Here is an 18,189-nt window from a genome sequence, read left to right on the forward strand (position 1 = left end):
ACACATGGATTTCCCATTGCTATGTAACTCAGGGCACCTTGGGTTACAAAGGTGAAGGCTTGGAACCGAGCCTGACCCTGGGCCCACTAACTTGCTTCCCACACAGACTATGGCGGGTCCTGGTCATGGTGTCTTGGGCTTGTAATGCCACCTCTTCCTCCTGCTTGGGGTCAGGGGATCGGCACTAGGCATCATGTATTTTCTCCGTGTTACCACAGTTATCTGAGACACTGGTTTGGGCCAAAGAAGAGGAGCGTTACTGCATTGATGAGACCTTCACAGCTGTACTAGCATCGGAGTCTGCTCTATGCCCACGATTGCTGAGGGTGTTTGCAGAGGCCTATGTACTCGGCGCAGTGAAAGTCTGGCATGTTTGGGCACTATCATTTCTTCATGTTTATTACTGTCTTTGGGTTCCTTCGGCTCGCCTACGCTGTGGGTGCACAAAGACTTCCAATAGCGGTGATTTACCTGTCCGGCACAAAGTCACTGACTGACTTGGGTAGGGTGCATAGTGCAGATGGCTTTCCCCTTGTGGTGTCGATAGAGCTATCCAACACCTAGACAGAAAGAATGCTGTGTGGGCACATGGACTTCCCATTGCTATGTCAGTCGCGGCACCTTGGGTCTCACAAGGTGTTTGCTGGGACTGAGCCTGGCCAAGGGCCCGCTCACATCCTTTCAACACAGGCTACAGCGGGCCCTGGTCATGGTTTCTTGGCCTTGTAAGGCCACCTCCTCCTCCTGCTTGGGGTCAGAGGGTCAGCAATGCGCATCATGAATTTTCTCTCGTGTTACCACAGTTATCTGAGAAACTCCTTTGGGCCAAAGGAGAGGAGCGTAACTGCATTAATGAGACGTTCACTGCTGTACTAGCATCGGAGTCTGCTCTATGCCCGCGATTGCTAAGGGTGTAGGCAGAGGCCTATGGCCTTAGCACACTTTAAGTCTGCCATGTTTTGGCACTCTGATTCCTTCATATTTAATACTGTCTTTGAGTTCCTTCGACTCGCCTATGCTGTGGGTGCACACAGACTTCCCATAGCGGTGATTTCCCTGTCCTGCACAAAGTCACTGACTGACTTGGGTAGGGTGCATGGTGCAGATGGCTTTCCCCTTGCGGTGTCGATAGAGCCATCCGACACCTAGACAGAAAGAATACTGTGTGGGCACATGGACTGCCCACTGCTATGTCAGTCGCAGCACCTTGGATTTCACAAGGTATTTGCTGGGACTGAGCCTGGCCAAGGGCCCGTTCACATCCTTTCAACACAGGCTACAGCGGGTCCTGGTCATGGTTTCTTGGCCTTGTAAGGCCACCTCCTCCTCCTGCTTGGGGTCAGGTGATCAGCAATGCGCATCATGTATTTTCTCTCGTGTTACCACAGTTATCTGAGAAACTTGTTTGGGCCAAAGAAGAAGAGCGTAACTGCATTAATGTTACAGGGGTCTGCCTATACTTCAGCTGCAGAAATGTTACAGGGGTCTGCCTATACTGCTGCTACACAAATGTTACAGGGGTCTGCCTATACTGCTGCTACACAAATGTTACTCGGGTCTGCCTATACTGTTACTACAGAAATGTTACTGGGGTCTGCCTATACTGTTACTACTGGAATGTTACTGGGGTCTCCCTAGACTTCTGCAACATAACTGTTACTGGGATCAGCTTATACCTTTGCTACAGGAATATTACAGGGGTCTGTGCATACTATGGGTGCACTAAGTTTTCCAATCGCAGTGTTCTACCTATCTGGCCCCCAAAAAAGCACTGACTGACTAGGGCCGAAGCCAACATGTATTTTCTCTCACGTTACCACAGCTATCCGGGGCACTGCAATGGGATTTCTTTATGTACCTTCTCTGGGTTCCTGGGACCCACCCATGCTGTGGGTGCACACAGACTTCCCATAGCGGAGTTGTACCTGCCTGGCACTTTAAAAAAAAAAAACAGACTGACTAGGGCATGGAGTGTGGGCCGAAGCCAACATGCATTTTCTCTCACGTTACCACAGCTATCCGGGGCACTGCATTGGGACAAACAAGAGGAGCGATACAGCGCTAATGAGACGTTCACAGCTACGCTAGCATCGGAGTCCGCTCTATGCCCGCGATTGCTGAGGGTTTGTGCAGAGGCCTATGTCCTGGGCGCAGTGAATGTCTGCCATGTTTGGGCACTCTGATTTCTTTATGTGTACTGTCTTTAAGTTCCTTGGGCCCACCCATGCTGTGGGTGCACACAGACTTCCCATAGAGGTGTTTTACCTGTCTGTCCTCAAAAGACTGACAGACTCAGGTAGGGTGCAGAGTGCAGATGGTTTACCCCTTGCGTTGTCGATGAGGTATCTGACACCAAAACAGAATAAGTAGTGTGTTGACACATAGATTCCCCATTGCTATGTCACTCGCAGCACCTTGGGCCACACAAGGTGTTTGCTGAGACCGAGCCTGGCCAAGGGCCCGCTCACATCCTTTCAGCACAGGCTACAGCGGGTCCTGCTTTCTTGGCCTTGTGAGACCAACTCCTCCTCCTGCTTGGGGTCAGGGGGTGAGCATTGCGCATCATGTATTTTCTCTCGTGTTACCACAGTTATCTGAGAGACTCGTTTGGGCCACAGGAGAGGAACATAACTGCATTAATGAGACCCTCACAGGTGTACTAGCATCGAAGTCCGCTTCCTGCCTACGATTGCTGAAGCTGTTGGCCGAGGCCTATGTCCCGGGGGAACTGCAACGGTGCCAGGTTGGGCCTGTGGAACATTTTCCTGGCTAATGCAGTCTTTGGAGCGGTGAAAGAAAACGTAATGGATTTACTGAGACCCTCACAGGTGTACTAGCATCGAAGTCCGCTTCCTGCCTACGATTGCTGAAGCTGTTGGCCGAGGCCTATGTCCCGGGGGAACTGCAACGGTGCCAGGTTGGGCCCGTGGAACTTTTTCCTGGCTAATGCAGTCTTTGGAGCGGTGAAAGAAAACGTAACGGATTTACTGAGACCTTCACAGGTGTACTAGCATCGAAGTCCACTTCCTGCCGACAATTGCTGAAGCTGTTGGCCGAGGCCTATGTCCCGGGGGAACTGCAACAGTGCCAGGTTGGGACTCTGGAACATTTTCCTGGCTAATGCAGTCTTTGGAGCGGTGAAAGAAAACGTAATGGATTTACTGAGACCCTCACAGGTGTACTAGCATCGAAGTCCGCTTCCTGCCTACGATTGCTGAAGCTGTTGGCCGAGGCCTATGTCCCGGGGGAACTGCAACGGTGCCAGGTTGGGCCCGTGGAACTTTTTCCTGGCTAATGCAGTCTTTGGAGCGGTGAAAGAAAACGTAACGGATTTACTGAGACCTTCACAGGTGTACTAGCATCGAAGTCCACTTCCTGCCGACAATTGCTGAAGCTGTTGGCCGAGGCCTATGTCCCGGGGGAACTGCAACAGTGCCAGGTTGGGACTCTGGAACATTTTCCTGGCTAATGCAGTCTTTGGAGCGGTGAAAGAAAACGTAATGGATTTACTGAGACCCTCACAGGGGTACTAGCATCGAAGTCCGCTTCCTGCCTACGATTGCTGAAGCTGTTGGCCGAGGCCTATGTCCCGGGGGAACTGCAACGGTGCCAGGTTGGGCCTGTGGAACATTTTCCTGGCTAATGCAGTCTTTGGAGCGGTGAAAGAAAACGTCATGGATTTACTGAGACCCTCACAGGTGTACTAGCATCGAAGTCCGCTTCCTGCCTACGATTGCTGAAGCTGTTGGCCGAGGCCTATGTCCCGGGGGAACTGCAACGGTGCCAAGTTGGGCCTGTGGGTGCCTCCAGTTCCTCCTCATCGCAGACGCACTTATAAATAGACATGAGGGTGGTGTGGCTATGAAGTGAGCATGTGGCAGCTGAAGGCTGCGCAGGGACACTTTTGTGTTCGCTGTGTATGCAGGGTCATGCGGGGGGGGGGGGGGGTTGGGCAGCATGTAACCCAGGAGAAGTGGCAGCGGTGTGTCCCGCAGGCAGTGATTGTGCTTGGTTGGAGGTAGTGTGGTGCTTAGCTAAGGTGTGCCTTTCTAATGAGGGTTTGTCCGAAGTAAAAATTGTGAGGGGGGGCACTCTTGCCACTATTGTGGCTTAATAGTGGGACCTGGGAACCTGAGATGCAGCCCAGCATGTTGCCCCTTGCCTGCCCTATCTGTTTCTGTGTCGTTTCCATCACTTCCTTGGGTTTTCCAGATTTTCACAAATGAAAACCTTAGCGGATCATGGGTCATATACAAAAATGCTAGAGTCGCCCATTGACTTCAATGGAGTTCGTTACTCGAAACGAACTCTCGAGCATCGCGAAAGGTTCGACTCGAGCAACGAGCACCCGAGCATTTTGGTGCTCGCTCATCTCTAGTTCCTGGATATGGCAATACAAGAAAAAAATTGTATTAGAAATGCTTTTATTGTGCAAAAGTAGCAAATAAATAGCTGGAAAAAATATGTATATATCCCCGGTTTCCCTAAAAATAAGACCTACCCCAAAAGTAAGTCCTAGTCTAATTTTTAAGGAGGCTTGAAATATAGGTCATACACTGAAAATAAGCCCTAGTTAAACTACATTTAAAAAAAAATACATTACCTAGCAGGCTTGGTCCAGGTCCCTCCCGCTGCTGTGTAGAGGTTTGACGCGGTTCCTGCAGTCCTCAGCCACTTGTGCAACATCACTTCCTGCTTATGGGATTCCTTAATCCCACCTCCATGAAGCAATGGCTGTGATTGGCTCTTTGACTGCTGGTTAGCCAATCAATGCAGCATTGGCTAAACCAATGAAATGGCTGTGATTGGTTTATCCAGCACTGCATTGATTGGCTGCACAGAGGTGGAAGAAACAATCAGTGTAGTGGTGGATAAACAAATCACAGCCATTGCATTGGTTCATCCAGCACTGCATTGATTTGACTGAGCAGCGGTTGAAGAACCAAATCACAGGCATTGCTTTCTGGAGGTGGGATTTATGAATCCTGTAACCAGGAAGTGATCTTGTATCAGCGGTCAAGGATTGCGGGAAGCGTGTCAGAGCTGTGGGGAGCGGGGGGACCTGGACCAAGCCTGCTAGGTAAGTATAATAAGTCATTCCCACCAAAATAAGACCTAGTGTCTCTTTGATATAAAAAATCAATATAAGACAGGGTCTTATTTTCGAGGGAAACATGTTTTATATATATGTATATATATATGAGCCTCGTGTGGTGCAGAGTGTAAGGTCTCGCCTACGACCTGAAGGTTGCAAGCTCGATCCCCGTGTGAGTCAGGTAGCCGGCTCAAGCCTTCCATCCTTCTGAGGTCGGTAAAATGAGAACCCAGCTTGGTGGGGGGTAATAAGTAATAATTACCTGAAAGCGCTGCGGAATAAGTTGGCGCTATACAAATACCAAGATTTATTTTATTTTTATATATATCTATATAAAGGCGAAATCCCTCACTGACTAACTGACTGACTGATTCTCTAACTTTCCAGTGTCATACAAATGTGAAATTTGGCACGACCATTCTTTAGGTCCTAAATAGGAAAAGTAAAGCAGTCACAATTTGATTATTCAATTCTAAGTGCTAAAACACATAAAAATGAGCAGATGGCATGCAGAAATTGCAGAGTTAGAAAATGCTTCATTTTTGTGTGTTTTAGTGCTTTTTAATGTACCTCAGCACTCATCACAATGATGGGATGCATTAAGGAATGTTGTCAAATGCTGTAACGTGTTTGAAAATGCAGTGTGAAATTGCTGTAAAACACTGCGGTTTCGGAAGTGGCATTTTGGGGACGCATGTGTGAGAGCAGCCTAAGGCTAATAGAACATTTCTTGGAACATTAGATTTATGAATGAACTCCATGGGATATAAATATTTCTAAGCAATGTGAAAGATTTATAAAAACTGTCTAAAACAGTGTTTCACAAACTCCATTCTTCATGCACCCACCCCACCCCACCCGCAACAGGTTGCTACCATAGTATTGCACAGGTGATATAATTATTGTCAAACAATTGCCACTGCTGTCCTCTCTATAGGATATCCTGAAAACATGGCCCGTTTGGAGTTGTAAGCACTGGAGTTTGTGAAACACTATTTTAAAAGAATGGCTCTTTGTTACCCATAGCAACATATTCTACTCTTGATAAAAGAAAGTCTTACTGATTGGTTGTTATGGGCTACAAAGACAGTTTTTTTTCTTTTAGAAATTTTTATAACTCTGCCCTTTTATGTTTTGTATCTTTAACAGATCAATATTTGCTGATTTTCAAAAAGAATATACGTTAAAAGGAATTACCCTGTATCGGTTTGTACTGCCAAAAAGAGCTTTTGCCTCCCCGCATGTAAATCCAGACAACCAATGTTTTTGCACAGATACGGTAGTTTCCTATAACTGTAGTCTTGAAGGTTTATTGGATCTTCGAGGCTGCCAAGGCGGTAAGTGTTGTGATAAGATGTACTGCACCCTGTCAAAACAACTTGCAATTAGAGATGAGCGAACATACTCGTTTAGGGCAATTACTCGATCGAGCATCGCTTTTTTTCGAGTAACTACCTACTCGGGCGAAAAGATTTGGGTGGGCGGCGTGGTGGAGCAGAGGGTAGCAGTGCGGAACAGGGGGGAGCTCTCTCTCTCCCCCCCCCCCCCCCCATTCCCCTCTGCAACCCCCCGCTCACCCCCGGCGCACCCAGAATCTTTTCGCCCGATTAGGCAGTTACTCGAAAAAAGCGATGCTCGATCGAGTAATTGCCCTAAATGAGTACTTTCGCTCATCTCTACTTGCAATATAAACAGAATAACAAAAGCTAAATAAAGCTTGCTTTCTATGCGCCTAAAACAAAAAAATAGTGAAGCTTACAAAAAAACTTTTCACTTTTCCTCTTATTTCCTGTAGTGTTGATCTTCTTGGCCCTATGTTGTTGTCTGTGTACATTCCTATTAGAGGAAGTAACTGCCCACTGACGTAGCATGGTGTTATATGGACATGTACACAAACATCAGCAAGGCATGAGAAAACTAGCTCTATGGGAATGGTGAGAAATTGATAAGCATATTTTGAAATGTAATGTAACCTTTAAAGTGTAACTTCCTTCCATAATTTAATAACACTAATTAAAGAATCTGCATCATTTCCTTTATTGTAGGAAAACCTATATTCCTTACATTACCTCATTTCCTGTTTGCAACCTCATATATTTTGGACACTCTTGAAGGTTTGAGCCCGAATATAGAGGAGCATGAGACTTATGTAGACGTGGAGCCAGTAAGTTGAATTGCTAAATAATATGTGGTTCTCTTTTATAGCACCTTCTCACGTTGAACATAGTTATACTTGAATGCATAGCATTCTAAGGCCTCATTCACACTAGCATGTTTATGTGCGTACATACACGCGCACAAGACCACACATCTATTTAGAACCATTGGTTCCCTATGATGTGTTCACATATCTGTGTTTTACAGGCGTGCAAACACGAGTACATGTGTGCACGCATAGATCCGTGGTGCGTGTCAATATTCCCCACAGGGAGTCCCCTTGTCACTGAAGACTGTGACAGCTCTCACAGGGCTTTAACTATAAGCCCTTCCCTGAAAATCCTCCCTGGCTTGTTTAAAAAATATATATACTCACCTATCGGGGAGCAGAAGCAGATCGCTGTGACACAAGTCTAGTGGTCAGCACTAGTAATTGCAGGTGCATCCTTAATTGATTTTAATGGAGGATAGGTCATCAATAGAGATGAGCGAGCATACTCGTCCAAGCTTGATGCTCGTTCGAGTATTAGGGTGCTCGAGATGCTCGTTACTCGAGACGAGCACCACGCGATGCTCGTCTCGATTAAACGAGCACTGACCATTGAATTCAATAGAGCCGGCAATACAGCCGGCTCCATTGAAAGCAATGGGCTGCCGGCGATCGCGGGATGAATTTTCGGGAAGGGCTTAAAAATATAAGCCCTTACCTGAAAATCATCCTAAAATGTGTAAAAAGTTAAAAAAAAAAAAAACTCACCTTGTCCCGGCAGAACGATGTTAGCCCATTGAATTCAATGGAGCCGGCAATACAGCCGGCTCCATTGAAAGCAATGGGCTGCCGGCGATCGCACAAGGAATTTTCGGGAAGGGCTTATATATTTAAGCCCTTCCCGAAAATTCCTTGTGCGATCGCCTACAATTCATCCAGAAATGTGTAAAAATAAAAATAAAAATATATACTCACCTGGTCCCGGCAGACGGAGTTCAGCCGCGGCTAGCTGGCAGTTCTCCTGAACTGCTGTCTGTAGTATTCAGCAGCCGGGGATTTAAATTTTTTTTTTTTTTTTTTACTTTTTACACATTTTAGGATGATTTGCAGGTAAGGGCTTATATTTTTAAGCCCTTCCCGAAAATTCATCCCACGCTCGTCGGCAGCCCATTGAATTTAATGGGCTAACATCGTTCTGCTGGGACAAGGTGAGTATATTTTTTTTTTTACTTTTTAGACATTTTAGGATGATTTTCAGGTAAGGGTTTATATTTTTAAGCCCTTCCCGAAAATTCATCCCGTGCTCGCCGGCAGCCCATTGCTTTCAATGGAGCCGGCTGTATTGCCGGCTCCATTGAATTCAATGGGCTAACATCGTTCTGCTCTGCCACAGCTGTTACAGCTGTGGCAGAGGAGAACGATCGTTATGCTGACAGTGCGGGGGGGGGGGTCTCACTCTTGTCACTATTGTGGCTTAATAGGGAGACCTCAGAGCCCGAAACGCAGCCCTGCATGTTGCTCCTCGCCTGCCCTATCCATTTCTGTGTTTTTTACATGACTTTGGTGATTTGCTAAGATTTTCACAAATGAAAACCTTAGCGGAGCACCAGTCATATACAAAAATGCTCGAGTCGCCCATTGACTTCAATGGGGTTCGTTACTCGAAACGAACTCTCGAGCATCACTGAAAGTTCGACTCGAGTAACGAGCACTCGAGCATTTTGGTGCTCGCTCATCTCTAGTCATCAATAAAAATTGCCTGGAAAACCCCTTTGAGGACCTCTGATGGGGTTATTTAGTGTAAGGCTGCATTCCCACGAACGTATATCGGCTCGGTTTTCACGCCGAGCCTATATACGTCCTCCTCATCTGCGGGGGGGAGGATGGAAGAGCCAGGAGCAGGAACTGAGCTCCTGCCCCCTCTCTGCCTCCTCTCCGCCCCTCTGCACTATTTGCAATGAAATGAGGCGGGACGGGGGTGGGGCTAAGTTCTGATAATTAGCCCCGCCCCCGTCCCACCTCTCCCCATTGCAAATAGTGCAGAGGGGCGGAGAGGAGTCAGAGAGGGGGCGGGAGCTCAGTTTCTGCTCCTGGCTCTTCCATCCTCCCCCCCCCCCTGCAGATGAGGAGGACGTATATCGGCTCGGCGTGAAAACCGAGCCGATATACGTTCGTGGGAATGCAGCCTTAAGTTAGTCAAGTTAACCACTTCACAAATGTGGGAGCTGCTACTCGTCAGTGGCTCTGTACTGTAGCTCAATGGAGAACCCTCTAGAAAGTTCATATGCCTATTCTGAGGGGGAAACTCCTTTATGAAGTATGTCATAAATATATGCTATTCTCAGAGAATTGCTGCTGTATTTTTGTAATAGAATGAGAGAAGCTGTACAAACTACTTATGGAAGCTACACATATGCATACATGTGTTAGCTTGCTGCTAAGTGAAAACACTGTTTTTCTTTATTTCAGATTACAGGCTTTACTATGCATTTTGCTAAAAGATTGCAAGTCAATGTTATGTTTAACCGAACAGAGCAAGTAGAGTGAGTATACAAACTACTATATAATTGTTTTTTTGTTGGAGAATTTCTCTTTTATACAAAAATGTAAGTTATATGATATGTCAAATTTATAAACTGTAATATAAAAAAATCAATTGAAGGGATTTTCTGGAACTCCAGTATTGATGACCTACCCTCAATATAGATGATCAGTATCAGATCAGTCAGATCAGTAAGGGTCCACTGCTGCGGGTATCAAATTCATTGGTCACATGGCCTGAGAGCAGCTTAGACCCATTCAAGTGAATGGGAATGTGCTGCAATAACAGGTACAGCCTCTGTAAAATGTAAGACCTTGTGCCTGGTATGCACAGTGCCACTACTACTTCAGACAGCTGATTGGAAGGGGTTCTAAGCAGCAGACCCCCATCAATCTGATATTGATGAACTCCCCTCAGGATAGGTCATCAATATCCTAGTCACGGAAACCCCTTTTTATCCTTTCTAGACCATGACATTCAGATACGTGAATGTCCAAAGATACATTTTTGGATCTTTTAGAATGACACATTCTAAAAAAAATGAACATTTTTTGTAATACTTTTGGGTATTTGTTTTCTTTTTCTGCAATACTGTTAAGGCTTTATTGTGATACCAAAAAACTGTATTTCTTTTTTTTAGGTTTTATATAGAGGAAAATGTAAAAAATTGGAAAAGAAATGCAAATTTCTTTCATTCCTTCTTTAACCTACTTTCACACTGTTTTTTTAGCTAATAAAAAACTCCATGGATTTTATGCATTCTGTTGTTTTTTAGCAGGACTTTTTATTGATATATTTTTATAAGCTTTTTTATGCATTTTTACAGTCTTATAGCAAAACGTATGTACAAAAAGCAACACATGTAGTTTATGCATTTATAATAATAATAAATAATCTTTATTTGTATAGCGCCAACTTATTCCGCAGCACTTTCAGGCATTCATAAATGCAAAACAATACAACAATTACAATGTGACGTACATTTGGTTTGACACAAATGGGTTGAGGGTGGTACAGGAGGTGCAAGGGGTGGGGGGAGGAGCAAGGCATGGGGAACACAGGCAGTAGGGGATTTCATGTGGAAAACCGTTATTAGAAGGCAAACGGGGTGGGGAGCCATAGGGAGGGGTAGGGGACTAGGTCAGGAGATTTGGTATGCTTCCCTGAAGAGGTGCATTTTTAAGGCACGTCTGAAATTTCGTGCATCGGGAATTGCCCGGATGCCTTGGTTGGGGTAGAGCATTCCAGAGGATGGGTGCTGCTCTGATGAAGTCCTGTAGGCGAGTATGTGAGGTTCGTATTACAGGGGTGTTTAGTCTGAGTGTGTTAGCCGATCGGAGTGAGCGGGCTGGGTGGTGTACTGACAGGAGGGAGGTGATGTATGGTGGCGCGGCGCCATGCAGAGCTTTATGAGTGAGGTAGAGGAGTTTAAATTTAGTTCTGCAGTGGATGGGCAGCCAATGCAGCAACTGGCATAATGCAGAGGCGCCTGAATAACAGCTGGATAGAAAAATAAGCCTAGCTGCCGCATTTAGTATGGATTTGAGTGGAGCGAGTCTAATACAAGGGAGGTCGATGAGTAGCAAGTTGCAGTATTCAAGCCGGGAGTGGATGAGGGCAACCACGAATGTCTTTAGCGTGTCCGTGGTTAGGAACGGCCGTATTTTAGCAATATTTCTGAGGTGTATGTGGCATGTTTGGTCCAGAGATTGGATATGGGTAGTAAAGGAGAGGTCACAGACCAGTGTGACCCCAAGGCAGCGGGCATGCCGCCTGGGAGTTATGATGGTCCCAGACACTGGAATGGAGATGTTGAGGGGAGGTCAGTTGGAAGGTGGAAAGACAAGGAGGTCAGTTTTTTAGAGAGGTTTAGTTTGAGAAAAAGGGAGGACATAGTGTTAGAGACAGCGGACAGACAGTCGGTGATATTTTGGAGGAATGGTCCAGAGATCTCACGAGAGGAGGTGTATAGTTGGATGTCGTCAGCGTAGAGATGGTATTGGAGGCCGAATTCGTGGATGGTTTGTCCAATTGGGGCAGTATAGATAGAGAAGGGAAGGGGACCAAGAACCGAGCCCTGGGGTACCCCAACAGCGAGAGGAAGTGGAGCGGAGATAGAACCAGCAAAGGAGACACTGAAAGAGCGGTCAGAGAGGTAGGAAGAGAACCAGGAGAGAGCAGTGTCCTTTAGACCAATAGAGCGGAGCATAGTGAGAAGGCGGTTATGGTCGACAGTGTCAAATGCAGCAGACAGGTCAGGGAGGATTAGTAGGAAGTAGTCACCTCTCGACTTTGCAGTCATCAGGTCATTTGTTACTTTTGTAAAGGCAGTTTCGGTCGAGTGTAGAGAGCGGAAACAAGACCGGAGGGGGTCGAGGAGTGAGTTGTCAGAGAGAAAGCGTGTAAGGTGGGAGTAGACCAGGCATTCTAGTAATTTGGAGATGAAGGGGAGGTTTGAGACGAGTCGGTAGTTGGCAGCATCAGTTGGGTCCAGGGTTGTTTTTTTTTAAGCAGAGGGGATATGATGGAGTGTTTAAATAAGGGGAAAGTGCCAGAGGTTAGGGAGAGGTTGCAGATTGTGGTGAGGTGAGTAATGAGAGCTGGGGAAAGGGGAGAGGGTCACTAACGCAGTTAGTGGGGCGGGCAGCAGAAAGGAGCCTGGAGACTTCTTCCTCTGTGGTTCTAACGTAAAAAATGAGTAGGTGCTGGATGCAGTGCTGAGGAAACTGGGATCGGGGCTAACCATGCAGTTTTCAGACATTTCTTTTTCTTTTCGAATGTTGTCGATTTTTTTTCTTTGAAATAGGCAACTAGTTCTCCAGCAGTCAGGTCTGTCACAGGGGCCTGTTCTTTGGGTCTGAGGAGGGAGTGAAAGGTCTCAAAGAGTTGTTTGGGGGATAGTGAGGAGACAAGGGAGGTGAAATAAACTTGTTTGGCGTGGTAAAGGGCTAGGTAAAAACTGACCTAAAAAAACTCCACAAAAAGTGAAAAAAAACACCACAGAAAAAAACCAAAAAACATACATGATGTTGTGCATTTAATATTTCCCTGTTGACTTACAGCAAACATCTAGCCGAAGCTTAGAAAAAACAGTAAAATCCAGGCTTCTTTCTAAAAACGCTATTGGGCAGATTTAAGAAACTGTCTAAAAGAAAAATAGATTTTGTTGCCCATAGCAAATATGAAATTAAAGCTACACTATCATTGGTTGCTTTAGACAGTTTCAAATATCTCCTGTGTGAATCCACCCTTTGTAGTTTAATATAATTAGTTTAGAGCAGGTGCCAGGCTATTATTTAACAGCTGTGCACCCACTCTCCTTGGTATGGGAGACCCATGCTAGGGTTCTGATACAGTGCTGTAAAAAGGTGATTGCATTAGAATAAAGCTGCACAGCTGTCCAAGGGTATCTGGGTGGTCGTTATAAGGTTGAAGAAGCACTATGTTGTTTTTTTCTTTTATTCTGGGGAAATCCATTACAGTATCAGTTAAGGCACTTTTGCGCAGAATGATTATTCAGAAAAATCATTCAAACAAGTGAAAGTGAATGATAATTGTTCAGTCTAAACGCAGCCAATGACCAAACGATAAATCATTAATTTTTCATTCGTCGTTCATTTTATGCAGGCCTAAAAATCATTGTCAGCTCATTCACTTATTGTTCAGTTTAAATACCAATCATTTAGTCATTCTCATTCACTAATATATTGAATGAGAACGACTTCTTGTTTGAACGAGCCAGTGATGTATATGCCTGTATAAATATGCTGCATGAGCGAACAAGCAAACTCTGACATAGTTTGCTCGTACAAAAGAAAATTGCCTCATCTAAATAAACCCTTATTTCTGTTGTGAAGAATACAGTTTATCATGATTGGGAGTTGAAAAGCAAGCAGAATCCATACACAGACAGCTGTTTCCGGGGTTTTTGTTCTTCATCAGTGTGCAGTAGGAATCTGGCTTGGCTAGTAAGAGGCCTATGATGTGAATTCCCAATTATTTTTCTAAAGACCTGTCTAAAGCGTTGGACATTGATTTGCAGGAATGCTGCCATCCAATAGGTGGTGCTACAAAGGTGTTCTTCGATCTGCCTTATTTGCATTATTTTGGATAAAACCCAACATTCTAGTATGTTCTTGTAATGTCAGAGAGAATCGCTTCCAATATTTTTCACCTTTTCTTGCATTTTATATTTCAGCATCATGTCAAATCTTCAAGGAGAATTTATGTTTCCTATAGTGTGGCTAAATGAGGTGAGCATTTAAAGACTTTTTTACTTGGACCTAAATTGCATTGTGCAGTAGTTTCTATATAAAAAATATTTGCCCCTTAAATAGGAGCAAAAACAAGAAAAATAGAAGACAAATAGTCTTAAAATTAAAACCAATTGTAAATTTGTTTTATTTAATAAAACACATGCAATGCAATAAAAACTGTGTCTGCACAGGTCTCCATAGCCTTAAAAGAAATGTTTAGGCAGAAAATGCATTATTTAAAGTTCTAACTTAGTGACTTCCAATTCACATTTTAAACTTGTTTTTACACTTGTCAGAGCTCCTGAATATAGAAATATATCTGTGCTTTGTCTTCTTTCAGACTGCCGTCATTGGTGAAGATTCAGCAAATTTGTTTAAATCCAGCGTAACTACTCCAATGACTGTATTAAAGGCTATGCAGATCCTATTTCTTTGCCTTGGCTGTATTCTATTTGTTCCATGCTCCATCACACTTTGTGTCAGAAGGTGCAGAGGGAAGTGAGTACTACATGGTGTTATGTCATTACAAATGTCTCCATATTTTGATAATGAATATGAAGGCAAAATGGCGCAGGAGATATATCTAACTGTTCTTGCAGAGTTGGGAAGGATGTTTTTTCCTCTTTTGTAACACAATGTGGCCAACATTGATCACTCAGATGTGTGAACTTCATAGATATTTATCTCCTTCCACCCATGTAAATACTGAACATTTGTTTGAAGTTAGCAGTAGATTTAAAGCCCTTTTAAATTGCAAGATAAATTGGAAGGAGCATGTGACCAGTGGTGAAGTAGCGATTGTATATCCTTCACTTGGCATGCACGGGGTAGTTTTGATTGTTCATCGGACCATGACCCTACCTCTTGTCAACCCTCCTGCCACTGTTTTCTTTTCAGCAAATCTTTAAAATGTCTGTTTATATCAAGAAATTTGCATGACCTGAAGAAGGATTTTTAGCTCTGCATGAAGGTCCAATCAGCAATCTATCACTAATTGCTCAGGTGCTGCACTCATTTACACCTAACAATTATTGTACAAACCAATCAATCTAATGCCCCTTTCACATGAGCTGATTCTCGTTTGAACAAAGCACACAGGCGGGTGACGTCACCTCATTCACATTCGTGCAGCTTGTTTAGATTATCGTTGAGAATCGTTCACTTCTCCTTCAGTGCTTTCCATTCTACATGAAACACTGAGCGGGGAGCGTTTAACCCCTTGAGTGGCAGGTTTCCTACCACCCTGTCGTGCCCACCAGGGCAGGTTTTTTAAAATGGTCTAATCATTGAATTTCAACTAGTTTTGCAGTTGCGTCTCAAGAGCCATACCTTTTTCATTTTTCCATTGACATGGCCATATGAGGGCTTGTTTTTTGCGGGACAAGTTGTGATTTTTTAAACAGGGGGGAGGAAAAAAAGAAATGGGGAAAAAAGAAAAAAAGGGTCCATGTCATTAAGGGGTTAAATAATGTATTAACTTCCTTCTCTGGGTCATTATGACGCATGGATACCACATGTGTAATTGTATTTTTGATTTTTTACAAAGCAAAGGGAGACAAGTGTTTTTTTTAATTATTTTTTTCCTTTTTTTTTTTTTTTTTTTTTTTAAATTTTTTATTTTTTTTGTCCCTTTAGGGGACTTCCACAGGGACCCATCAGGACCCCTGATCACATTCCGGGGGTCCGATGGTGACAGCCCTTTACATGCTGCAGTGACAGGCCTTTACATGCTGCAGTTACATAGACTGCAGCATGTAAAGGGTTAACACAGCAGAGATCGGAGGTTTTCTCTGATCTCTGCTGTAAGAGCTAGTACCTAGCTGTCCTCTGACAGCTAACAACCAGCTCTCCCTGCCACAGAGACCATCGGCTTGCTTCTGACAAGCGGATGGTCTCTATGGCAACTTGTAAACAAAGCAGGAGGTTGCCGACATGTCGGCAATACCTTCTGCTGTTTTTTCAAAGCCCTTGCACTGCTCTGTGTGGGTCTGTGCAGGCAGAGCATAATGTCACAGCTTGTGGCATTGTGCTCTGCAGCTCCCATAGTGATACATAGCCCGGAAATCTTCCGGGCTATGTTGCTATGAGCAGTGGAGCTCGTCCCGGAAATTTTCCGGGCGTGCCACTCAAGGGGTTAAACGTAATGAGAAGTGAACAAGATGCTGATGATTTTTATGCTGGCTGAACAACGAACAAAAAGTGAACAAAAAGTGCACGATGGCTCAGGTTTAGACGTAACAATTATCACACTTTTTCAATCGTTAAGCCATTTTTCCAGGATAATCAGCACATCTAAATGGGCCTTAACAACTATTGGCACAATAATCCTACTGTGTAAAAGAACCATTTGTCTGTGAGATTTACCAGATGCCACTGAAGATATTGTAGGTTGCTCCTTTTTTGTCCCACAGCCGCAGGCTACAATATCTCTTTTGTTCAATAACAATAATTGCTGGGAAATGGGAAGTTTCTGACAGTTAAGTAACACATGTGGAGTAAGGAAAAGGGGCAAGGCCAAATATAACAAGATGCACGCTACTTTAATTGTGAAACTGGCCAAAGCCGTACAAGTTTTACTTTTAGCTACCAAAAATTTGCAGTGAACACGTGGTTTATTCAATGGGAAAAAATACAGATTCATATGTATAACATGCTCATAGACTTTTATTAGTTAGATGTACAATATGCCAAAAGAGTCAATGATGATGTATGACTGAGCAGATGTATACAATTGTATATGTATACACTTGCGTAATTCTGCCACCCATGTTCTATGGACCATCTCAAACGCTCCCAGTAAATGTGCTGTGAACTCAGCCTTGCTACAGGAAATACTTTTATTCTTTTAGCTTAGTAGTAGTAACTTATCACCTGATGCTGATACTAAATACATTGTTTTTTCTTTCCAGGAAAGCATAAATGAATGCTGAAATGATGGAAACCTAATATTATTCGACCATAACATTTAGAACATTGTCCCAGAATATTAAAATAGAATATAGTCCATTGCAACAGTATACAAGACATTACATGTCCACATCCCATATATGATCCAACTAAAACTGGACAAGCATGATAACTGTGTATTACATTGTAATGTGTTATTTTGTAGCTGTACCATAAATATAACTATGGCCAATACACAGTTTTGGTTGCACAGTATATTTGAACTATCCTGTATTAATTTAATGCAATACTATGTCAATACACTTATGTGATAAAGTTTTATAACTCAAAATAAAGTGCAATATAATGTTGTACAGTTTTCATATGACTGTATTTGTACACTTCGTAGCGGATATTGAGAGAAATTCTGTGCAAACCATAAGAATAATAAATTCTTTATATTTATTTATCTTGTGTGATTTTATTAGTTTAACTACATATCTTCTAACAAATAAATTGTAATATCACTCCTGTATTTCAAAACCGATTTCTGTTCTTATCTTCTATATGACTATGACACATCTATACACTGCTGTACATTTTATGGTTTCCTTACTTACATTTGAGTCTGTGGTTCTACAGATGTAGCTAAGTTTAACCTGATTTAATGCATTAAGAAATTGCGCAAGATTTGTGCGTTACAATATGCATACACATGAGCGATGTTTTCCTGTATTGCAAATCGTAGCATGCCCTATGTTGGAGCATGCTCTCACAGCGCATCTCACATTGTCTTCCATATCATGCTATTAGCTCTTGATCAGTGTCACTGTCTACCAAATGAACCAAAAGTTTTATTTGTCTGATCCCTATTCCTAAGTTTTCCTGAGAGTCTTAGCTCTTAGTACGGGTACCAGAATTAGGTTGTTTTAAGATTCAAACGGTTTTTATTTTGTTTGCCATGGATAAACAGTGGTTACAACGTTGTGGAGAAATGTCATGAATAAACATAGATATACTTAACATATACTCAGTCTGTCTTCATTTCTCGGTCCACATTCAATTTCTTTTTCCTATATGAACAAATCTGTTATAACAATTTTGTGCTCCGACGGGTATGAAACTAATTATTTAAACAGATATAAAAAAGAAACAATAAAAGGGGGGAATAGAGAGACGAGAGGGGGGAAAAAGAGAGGGGAAGGGGGAGAGAGTAGAAAGAGAGCAGGGGAGCAGATGGGGGGTGTGGAGGGGTGGGGGATAG

The 18,189-nt window shown here is 43.6% G+C and overlaps 1 protein-coding gene across 1 annotated transcript in view; it reads left to right on the forward strand.

Moving 5' to 3' along the window:
- CD36 (CD36 molecule (CD36 blood group)) overlaps positions 1 to 17,084 on the forward strand; it is a 55,331-nt gene extending 38,247 nt beyond the window's left edge. The window contains exons 8-13 of the mRNA XM_066589905.1: positions 6,245 to 6,432; positions 7,141 to 7,259; positions 9,711 to 9,784; positions 13,982 to 14,036; positions 14,380 to 14,537; positions 16,949 to 17,084. Coding sequence (XP_066446002.1) covers positions 6,245 to 6,432; positions 7,141 to 7,259; positions 9,711 to 9,784; positions 13,982 to 14,036; positions 14,380 to 14,537; positions 16,949 to 16,958 — 604 coding nt within the window. The 3' untranslated portion in view covers positions 16,959 to 17,084. The remainder of the gene's footprint in view (positions 1 to 6,244; positions 6,433 to 7,140; positions 7,260 to 9,710; positions 9,785 to 13,981; positions 14,037 to 14,379; positions 14,538 to 16,948) is intronic.
- Positions 17,085 to 18,189: the final 1,105 nt, after the last annotated feature.

Source organism: Eleutherodactylus coqui, chromosome 2 (genome assembly GCF_035609145.1).
Source record: "Eleutherodactylus coqui strain aEleCoq1 chromosome 2, aEleCoq1.hap1, whole genome shotgun sequence".
Classification (NCBI taxonomy): domain Eukaryota; kingdom Metazoa; phylum Chordata; class Amphibia; order Anura; family Eleutherodactylidae; genus Eleutherodactylus; species Eleutherodactylus coqui.